The sequence below is a fragment of the Paramisgurnus dabryanus genome, chromosome 5 (assembly GCF_030506205.2).
Source record: "Paramisgurnus dabryanus chromosome 5, PD_genome_1.1, whole genome shotgun sequence".
Taxonomy (NCBI): Eukaryota; Metazoa; Chordata; class Actinopteri; order Cypriniformes; family Cobitidae; genus Paramisgurnus; species Paramisgurnus dabryanus.
In genome coordinates, this window is record NC_133341.1 from 20,759,555 (window position 1) to 20,770,357 (window position 10,803).

The following is a 10,803-nucleotide window of genomic DNA, read 5'->3' on the forward strand; positions in this document are numbered from 1 at the left end:
GATATTTTGGGTTTAAACTTTAAATTTGTACTCTGGGGACACCAAAGATTTATTTTACATCTTAAAGTCTTGTGAAATGTCCTCTTTAAATGGATTGTTCAACGAAAAATGAAATTTTTGTCATCATTTAGTCACCCTTAAGTTGTTCCAAAATTTAAAGAATGTTTGTAACCAAGCAGATCTGGGGCACCATTGACTTCAATAGAAGGAAAGAAATAATAGTATGGAATTGAATGGTGCACTAGATTTGTTTAGTTATAACATTTTTCAAAATATCTTCATTTGTGTTCAGCAGAACAAAGAATTGTATACAGGTTTGGAACAACTTGAGGGTAAGTAAATGTTGAAAGAACTTATATTTTTTGGTAAACTATCTTTTAAAGTTCACCTTATTAAATTGTGTCTGACCGTTTTGTGACAAGATATCAGATGCCGTGTACGGGCTGGTTCAGAGCCAAGCACAGGCGCAGTATGAAGCAATAGTGCAGAGCTGTGAAGCAGGTCGCCCACCACTGGAGACCACCATACGCACAGACATGGACCAGATCATCACTTCCAAAGAACATGTGACGAACAAAATTAGAGGTGATTATTCATTGCTTGATCTCTTCATCTGCCACAATGTAGTACGTTTCCTTAAATGGTATTCATGTTTTTATGATGATGTTATTTAAACTCTACTAAATAAGGTTTAAATTAGAAATTAACCTAAAATGCCATTCTTCCTCCACAACGCATTCATAGTCACCCAGTATTTTTCTGCGGTTACTCATATTAAGTTATTATTTGTTGTTGTTAAATTGATATTTTATATCTAATGAGTAATTCTAAATGCAGCTATGAAAAATAATCTATCTGTTTGGCTGTAGGTCTTGTGCTGCCAAAGGCAGAGAAGCTTCTGAAAGTGAGCATCCAGCCGTACATCAACTCTATCCTGGACGCGCTGATGGAGCCCACAAGCAGAGGATTTTTCGAAGTGCGAGACTTGTTCTTCAGAGAGCTGGTGGACATGAGCAAGAACCTTCTCAATGATGGCAACAAGGAAAAACTTGGAGAGGTTAGAAAACATCTCTCATAACATCTACTGTATTTATGCTTTAATTCCCAGTAGGTTGTCTAGGGCATGACACTTTTTGCATAAATAATACAAATTATTTAATTAAATTGTGAATATTTGTGGTTCTTAGTCCATGTTGGCTTTCAGGACATCTGTGATGTTAACTATGTTATCTTTGCTGTTTAGCACATGGAGAAGATCTCCATGCTTGCCTTTCATCCAGTAAAAATGCAGAGTTGCTATGAGATGGTGGAGTCACTGAGTTTAGAGGGACTGCAGCAGCGCTTCGATGTCTCCAGCCCCTCCGTGTTTGTACAGAGAGCCCAAATCCTGATGAGAGAGGTCAGTCGTCTTAACCAGAATGGAGTCTAAAGAATTTTTTTAAAGTGCACCTATTGTCCGATTCACGTTTTTTAAATTCCTTTGGTGTGTATTAGTACATGTTATCGATATGCAAAAGGTATACATACCCCAAAGTAAACAATGACGCGAGATATCGTCTCCAACGTAAATCTATTTTCTTGGACTTCAACAAACAAACTTTGTTAAAGTCAGGCAACAGTTTACTTCCTGGCCATGTTGACATAGACGAGACCGACATTATCATAATTCCTCCCACTTTGGACTCACAGCCTGCTAGAATTGCATTGTGAGCGAATCTTTCAAACATGGTAAGGAGCGTCACATTTCCTGCTGACGTCAGAGGTATTCAGGCCAATCACAACATACAGATTAGCCATTCAGGGACAGTTTTGTACAAAATCCGTACATTCCAGGAAGACCGGGAAATCTGGAGCAACACAAATGTACGGTATGCATTAAGATGGATCGTAAACTGAAACAAGTTTGAGTTTACATAAAAATCTTTCTCTCTTTCTGTAGCTGAATTGGTAGATAGCTTTCCTAAGACTTCAAAGGGTGGGGGTTATATTCCCAGGCAAAACATACAGATAAAGAATGTATAAACTGAATTAGGTAAAGCATCTGTCAGATGCATAAATGATAAATGTCTTTATTACCGTTCTGTGGAAATAGTTGTTTGGGTGTCTCTGTGCCACTTGGGTTTAATGCATGGTTTTGTTGTTGTGTCCAAAACGAGTTGTCGGTATGTGCTGTACTGATATAGATTTCCATTTTGCAAGGCAATTTATGTCACATGCTGTTTTCACCAGAATGACAAACAACATTTTTTAATAGATATTTAAAGGCAGAAAAGGTACTTTCAGTACAGAGACGCTACCCTCTCAACACTTTGAATATTTTTAGATTAGAGGCACAAGATTAAACTTGTAAGGTAAAATAAAGCGATACTCCAGCCAAATATCATAAATTACCCCATGATTCACTCACCCTCAAGCAATCTGAGATACACATGATCTTTCAGACAAACACATTTGGAGTAAATCCACACAGCTCCAATGGGTTAATAAAGGTATTTTGCGATATTGTAAGAATAATCTCTATACTTTAAACTTTATAAACAATAATAACTAGCTTCCGGTAATAATGTCATCTTGTACGCACACGATTCACTAGAGTCACTGCGCAACGTACCCATGGCAACGAACGCTCCCTATACTAGCTTCCAGTAACGGCACCATCTTGGAATTTTTGTTATTTTAGTTTAGAAAGTTTAAAAAGTTGTTTTACCTGTAAAAAACCTTTATTACCCCATTAAAGCCATTTGGATTACCTCTGTGAGAAATGAATGCACGTTTTTAGGGTTTAAAGTCAGAAGTTGTTCCGTGATTTGTGTTTTTACCATTATAAAGCTTGGGAAAGCAAGGCCATTTCCTAAAATAACTCCATATGTGTTTGTCTGAAAGACAAATGTATCTTGGATTGCTTGAGGGTGAGTAAATGATGGGGTAATTCTTCAACACAACATTGTTGATCATACCAGTTCCCAGCCTTTCTGTGATGGGGAATCTGCCCCCTAGTGGCAGTACAACAGAAAGCACCTATTCTGAGCTTTTTGTGCATCCATATTCCCATATTTCAGTATTCAAATATTTCAGTTTTTCTGAGAATTCACTACATTTCATTTTATTTAGCAAATGGATGATGCAGTGTACACGTTCGAGCAGCTTCTGCACCAGAGTTTGGAAGACGAAAAAGGAGAGGACCTCTGCAAAACCATCCAGCGCTGTCAGGATCGTGTCATCAAGGTGAAGCAGGCTGCCTGCAGTGGAACTAGTTTGTTTACTCTTAAAATCTAAGAAAAATTGAAAATGTAAATCGGTACTTTTTCATCTTTAGAAATTTGACTATGACAGCAGCACAGTTCGTAAAAAGCTCTTCAGAGAGGCTCTTCTGCAGATCTTCATTCCCTACATGCTCAAACAGCTCTCTCCATCTTGCTCTGCTGTGAGTCCCTATAGAAATATTACTCTGCTTATCGATAATACAATCAAAACAGATTTTCACACTAGGAATAAATGGTTTTTATTTCATATGCAGGAACTTCCTCGTTTCCAAGAGCTCATCTTTGAGGATTTCTCTCGTTTCATTCTGGTAGAAAACATTTTTGAGGAAGTGGTGCTCCACACGGTTATGAAAGATATAATGATGGGTAAGACACATGTCTGGCTTCAAACCTAAAACCATTCGCTTCATTTTTTTTTTTTTTATTACCTCTGTCTGAGAATAAGCAGAGATGCAACAATAAATAAATCATTTTGTTAAATGAATATTCCAAAAAGTATGAATGCTGTGGGGCATTCAAAACATTCAAACAGAGCCTGTAGGTGTCCCATCCAGCCTGACGCAGTAACATTGATATACTTAACTGCATAAATTTGAGGTGGGATTATCTAATTTGCCTGGCCAATGGCACTTGGCGAGAGTGTTCTGGAAACCTGTTTGACTACGATCCGTATTTTGACTATACTTTTAAAAAGCTGCATAAATAACACATATCAACTTCATTCCAAAACCAAGAAGAGTATTAAAACTGCAAGCAGTGATGGAAGGGCCCTCGCACACCTGACACCGCCACGCCGTGGCATGAGAAGAATTAAAGGGAACAGTAGTAAATAGGCATTTAAGCATGTAAACATGGGTGAACCATTTAAAAGTGTAGTATAATGTGCCACATTTCCTGTTGCTAATTACAAATGACAGCGAGGTAGCATCGTGTAAGATAGCATGAGAGAGAGAGAGAGAGTGAGTGAGCGAGTGTGTGTGTGTATGAGTGACTACATGTAAATATTGGCACGTAGATGTGTTCTGTCCAGGACTCTTATCAATCATGTGAAGTTTGGGACAAATCTGACATTGCATTATCATTGTAAACATGTTACTTCCTGTTACCAGCTGGTGGCGCTATGACCGTAACTGACTATTGGCATCATAAGTGACTATCAGTGATGGGAGTAACGCGTTACTGTAACTCCACTATTTTTTTAAATCAAGTAACGCAATTACAATTACTGAAATTTAAATGAGTTCGTTACGCGCGTTACTCTATTTTGTAAAAAATAGACAAGACATATCTGACGTCGCAGGACTGTAGTTGGCGGCGCAATGATTCATTACACTTCATCATAGCTGACAGTGCATATAGAATGAACATGAAAAATCTAAACGGGACAACATACCTTTGTTTAAAAATTGTGCGCAAGTCATAATCCATCCGGTCTCATGTTTGTAAATTATCTTCACCAAGCAATCGCAGTATGACATCAACTTGCATTTGTAGTCCACAAAGGTAATAAATCTAAGAAATGATCATATATTCTTAGATGTTTACATCGGCTTCATGGAAGAGAACGATCCGCGATTGTTGTTTCCACTAAAATATTCACACTGCGGTGTACACCCGTGTTAAAACTCCATAGTATGTGTGAGCTCGCTTTTAGTTTTAGTTTCAGTCTCTCCGTATCCGAACAAAAAATCCACTCGCTCTGTGTCCATCTGACAAAACAATCCACTCGCTCTGTGTCCGTCCGACAAAACAATCCACGTAGCCTACTCCGTTTTCTGAATAAATATCTTCCTTTAATCCTGTGTATCATTTAAATCCAACAGAAAACAAACAATATATGACCAAAGAGCACAGTCCCTGTGGCAAGCTTCACAAGCTGTGTTCCAATTCAAGTGCTGCAGCACCCTACTAAGCATGCAATAAAAGGTGAGCACTTGCCCATTCAAGGCGCTCAGAAGTTCGCGAAGAGAACTGAAATGAGACGGTCTAACCTTCGGAGGACCCATAATTTGCCTCATCTGCTGCACACGCATCGTGCCTGTCAGCAGGACACAGCGGAGACGTTTCTAACTTATTAAAATAAATATGAAATCAGAAAAATTATAATTTATTTTAGAAAATTTGACATGTTGACACAATTGTCTCCAAATTTTTAAAGAGACACTACACAATTTTAACACATTTTATATTTTTGTAAACATGCAGAATATTTGTCTAAATGGTCTAAATGATATACATAAATAAACTAAGTTTAAATATTAAGATAATTTCTAACAAAAATATTCAAAGGTTGAATCTAAAGCAAAATAGGCTCCTACAGTATGTGATATATTAGAGTCTTATGTGTAAAATAGCCCATCCATATCATTTTACTGTTTGACTGTTCAGTACTGTTCATATTTACATTTAAAAAGCAGACATAAAAGTAACTTAAAAGTTACTTTTCTAAGTAACTAATTACTTTTGATATACAGTAACCGGTAGAGTAATTCAGTTACTTTTAAAAGAAGTAATTAGTAACTGTAACTAATTACTAATTTTTTAGTAACTTGCCCAACACTGGTGACTATTGACATGTAGATGTGTTCAGTCCAGGACTCTTATTAATCATGTGAAGTTAGGGAAAGATCGGACATTGCATAATCAGTGTAAACATGTCACTTCCTGTTGTCAGCTGGTGGCGCTATAACCATAAGTGACTATTGACATGTAGATGTGTTCAGTCCAGGACTCTTATTAATCATGTGAAGTTTGGGACAGATCGGACATTGCATAATCAGTGTAAACATGTCACTTCCTGTTGTCAGCTGGTGGCGCTATAACCATAAGTGACTATGGACATGTAGATGTGTTCAGTCCAGGACTCTTATTAATCATGTGAAGTTAGGGAAAGATCGGACATTGCATAATCAGTGTAAACATGTCACTTCCTGTTGCCAGCTGGTGGCGCTATAACCATAAGTGACTATTGACATGTAGATGTGTTCACTCCAGGACTCTTATTAATCATGTGAAGTTAGGGAAAGATCGGACATTGCATAATCAGTGTAAACATGTCACTTCCTGTTGCCAGCTGGTGGCGCTATAACCATAAGTGACTATTGACATGTAGATGTGTTCAGTCCAGTACTCTTATTAATCATGTGAAGTTAGGGAAAGATCGGACATTGCATAATCAGTGTAAACATGTCACTTCCTGTTGCCAGCTGGTGGCGCTATAACCATAAGTGACTATTGACATGTAGATGTGTTCAGGTCATGACTCTTATTAATCATGTGAAGTTTGGGACAGATCAGACATTGGATAATCATTGTAAACATGTCACTTCCTGTTGCCAGCTGGTGGCGCTATAACCATAATTGACTATTGACATGTAGATGTGTTCACTCCAGGACTCTTATTAATCATGTGAAGTTTGGGACAGATCAGACATTGGATAATCATTGTAAACATGTCACTTCCTGTTGCCAGCTGGTGGCGCTATAACCATAAGTGACTATTGACATGTAGATGTGTTCAGGTCATGACTCTTAGCAATCATGTGAAGTTTGGGACAGATCGGACACTGTATGCCTGAGTTCCAGCAACCTGTTTCATAGCGAAACATCAAACTTTGGCTGGCCGAAACAGACACAAATTTTAATATAGAATCAAATCCTACGCAATTTAGCATCACAAAGGCCTTAAGATGACACTCGCCAAATATGATGATGATCCGACGAAAACTGTAGGAGGAGTTAGTTAAAGTATGACGCCTGGAAATGAGAAAAACTGAGCCAAAATCTGAGAAATAATTCAAAATAGCTGACTTCCTGTTTGGTTTAGGGCGTTGCTCCAAGAGACTTTTTTGTAGGGCTTGTAATAATACATGAGCATACCGAAATTCGTACATGTAAGTTAAACACAGTCCAAGGGCTGCTTCATTCAATATTTGAAAGTGGCGCTAAAACATGTTCCTTCAGGTTGCCAGCTGGTGGCGCTATGGCTATAAATGAAAATTGTTATGTAGATGTGTTCAGGTCAGGACTCTTAGCAATCATGTGAAATTTGGGACTGATCGGACACTGTATGCATGAGTTCCAGCAACTTCCTGTTTCATTGGAAAACATCAAATTTTGTCGGGCCAGAACCGACACAAATTTTTACGTAGAGTCAAATCCTTCGCAATTTAGCATCACAAAGGCCTTAAGATGACACTCACCAAATATGAAGATGATCCGACAAAAACTGTAGGAGGAGTTAGTTAAAGTATGACGCCTGGAAATGACAAAAACTGCGCCCAAATCACAAAAATTACTCCGAATAGCTGACTTCCTGTTTGGTTTACGGCTTCGCTCCAAGAGACTTTTTTGTAGGTCTTGTCATGCTACAGAAGCGTACCGAATTTCGTAATTGTACGTCAAACACAGTCCGAGGGCTGCTTCGTTGAAAATTTGTAGGTGGCGCTATAGAGCCATTTTCCCACGCCTAATTCTAAAGCCTACACCACATGTAAATTTTCATCACTCTTGACATTTGTGCAAAATTTCATGAGTTTTTGAGTATGTTTAGGCCCTCTAAAGTCCCGCTGAAGTCGGAGAAGAAAAAGAAAAAAAATAATAATAATAACTCCTTGAAGAACAATAGGGTCCTCACACCCCGGTGTGCTCGGGCCCTAAAAACTTACCATAGTACATGCAATACATAGTACATAATCTTCTCAACGTGTCCATTTCTTTCTTTTATTTCCAGCTGTAAAGGAAGCAGCTGTCCAAAGAAGACACAACCTGTATCGAGACAGCATCGTTCTGACCAATAGTGACCCTAATCTTCACCTACTCGGGGAAAACTCTCCCATCGACTGGGCTGGGGAGTACGGAGATGGTCAAGAGGAGGTGGATGAAGAAGACGTAGGAAAGGAGGGAGCAGCTCAAAAAAGGCGGAGAATGAAGCAAGTGGTCTCCATGATCCAGCTGGAGGGCAACTCCTCCGGAATGCCCAACGAATCATGCCTGGAAGTGCCTGCAGTAGAGGACATTCCTGAGGAAGAGGCAGAAGAACGTTCAGACACCTCAACATGCAAATTGCCCAATGGAACAAAAGAGGATGTGAATAAAAATACGGTCGAGGAGAAACCACCAACTGTGACGAACAGAACTACACTAAAAGAAGAAACAACTCAAGTCACGGAGGTGTTGACAGAAAAGTCACTGAAGGACACAGAGGGCAAGTCGGCAATAGAGAGTGCCATACAGGAAATAGACAACGCAGTAGAGGAAGAGGAACATGAGCAGGACATTGCAGAATCGTCGTCTTCAAAAGAGGAAATGAGCAACAAAGAGGATGAACTCGTCCCAAAGTGTCAAGGGGCGAAACTGGAACACCAAGTGGAAATCCCTACATCAGAAGCACCTTCAAGCACAGAGGAGGCGTCATCGGACCACCAGGAAAAAAATCAACCAGAGAGCACTAAAGACTCCCATTCAGAGATCTCTTCATCACCACATGACGACAGCGGATTTCAGTCTCCTGCTAATGAAGTTGAAGGGGAGGAGCCTCAGACAGGAAATAAGGCGTGCAGTGACTCTGAAACAGGAGAGAACACTGGGAAGGAAGAAAGTGCACATGTGGATCAGCAGTGAAATGGGAAATTTCTATCTAGTAAATTTAGTTCATTTATCGTGGAGGTTTGTTTGTGCTTGTAAACAGTAAGAAAATATAAAAATCCACTGCTTTGAGAAAGACTCTTGACTGAGTGACAGGAGCTGTTTGTGGCTTTTTGCCTGTAAACACACTATTATCTTAAGATTTTATCGAAGTCATTTTGGTATCCTTTGCATGCACACAGTCACACATTTCTCTTTATTGCACTTAAATTGATCACTCTCTGAAAATGCAACCTAGGTCGTAATGTCTTTATTATTATGGATGCTCATTTGATATCTCAGTTCTTTGTTTAGTTTTTCTCTCTCAGTGGTGCTGAATGCACATGACTGCAGTGTAATGCCTTGATCCAGTGGAAACCAGCCACATTATGCCTTTTGTTGATATAGTATATGGTACCTTATTTAAAAAAGCATGTTGCTTCTGCTTAAAGTTATCTACTATGCCTAAATTTCAGCTGAAGACACTGAATTGAATTTTATTTATATTAAGGTTTGTTATATTCATGGGTTAGCATGGTGGCTTTAAAATCATGCCGTCATTTTGGTATATTTCTGTCAAATATCATTTTGTACTACTTAACGGTGGGACATCCAAGTGGTTGCATTCAGTTTAACCCCATTTAGCACTGTTATTTTTTTCATTGGTGCAACGAGCTTTAAGATACTGCTGTCATTTGTTGTAATTTTAGGAGTGGCTGCATCGTTTTTCTTCTTAACCCGTTGGGTAAACTCACACTGTAACTGACAAGCTATATTTCACATGGTGCTTTTATCCCCTCCTATTATTATTATTATTTTTTTTTGTGAATCTGTGGATGGTATGAAATTACATTTACATTAGATCATTACATTATGACCTTTGCTGTCACGCTTGCACTGTAATGATTACGATTTTCAGTTGTCATTGGGTGAAAGGTTATAGGTCAGCTAAGTTGTTTGATTTCAATGCAGGTAACTGGGATCCAGTGGATTATGCAAATTCAGATATGATTGCTTTTAGGACCACTGTTAGTAAACCAAAAAATTATGATATTGACAATCAGTCAAATTAATGATGTGCAAAATGTCACCAATAGTGTTATATAGCCATAACAGTTTCAGCAGCATTTTAATTTGTAGGATTGTGTTGCTGTTTGAGACTTTTAAATTGTATCTGGAATGACAAAACCTTTTATATGAATACATCAGAATATTTTTTTATTTATTATTTACAGCACTTGGTACTATACCTGCCTTTTAAAAGTATTTTTACCTTACAAAAATCTATTTTGTCTTTTTAATCCATTGTTATCCCTTTAATAATAAACCTTAATCACTTAAGTTACTACGTGTATTTGTATTATTTTTGTTGTACTGGTTACGAAGTATGAATTGCTGTGAAAAATGTTGTTTGCTGTATGTATTTATACCCGCCAGTAGAGAGCAGTGTGTGGCATTTTGTCATTTTCGTATAATCTGGTCCTTTACATTTTTTACCTTTTGGAGACTGCTTTTTACTCTAAATATTTTAGTTTTTCTAATTTAATTATCGGGAGAGTTCTTTTTGACATATCTTTACTATGTCCATGACTGAGATTACTGACTGAGATACAGTACATCAAATGAATGTCTCTAACAGCAATCCATACATTTTAATCTACACCTTTATCATGTGTAAAGTATTATTTAGATGATATAGTATAGCAAAATAAGTATAAACATGAACAGGGTAAACAGATGTTTTTAACTTTATGTGGCCCTGCGCAAACTGACCTCAAAGTACCGCGAGAGCGAATAGAAAGCATATTAAGGTGCAGCCTTGCTCGCGAATGCTCAAGCAGTGTTGTGATGTCATACCCCGACCGACCTGCGCAGCGCCGGATGAAGTCGAACCCACCTATTAATATTTTAAATA

General features: G+C 38.3%; 1 protein-coding gene across 1 annotated transcript in view; it reads left to right on the plus strand.

Annotated features, from left to right (window-relative positions):
• Window positions 1-10,229, plus strand: part of niban2b (niban apoptosis regulator 2b) — a 30,646-nt gene extending 20,417 nt beyond the window's left edge. The window contains exons 9-15 of the mRNA XM_065250253.2: window positions 423-585; window positions 870-1,057; window positions 1,244-1,399; window positions 3,112-3,225; window positions 3,317-3,424; window positions 3,518-3,629; window positions 7,996-10,229. Of these exons, the coding sequence (XP_065106325.1) occupies window positions 423-585; window positions 870-1,057; window positions 1,244-1,399; window positions 3,112-3,225; window positions 3,317-3,424; window positions 3,518-3,629; window positions 7,996-8,885 (1,731 nt within the window). The 3' untranslated portion in view covers window positions 8,886-10,229. The remainder of the gene's footprint in view (window positions 1-422; window positions 586-869; window positions 1,058-1,243; window positions 1,400-3,111; window positions 3,226-3,316; window positions 3,425-3,517; window positions 3,630-7,995) is intronic.
• Window positions 10,230-10,803: the final 574 nt, after the last annotated feature.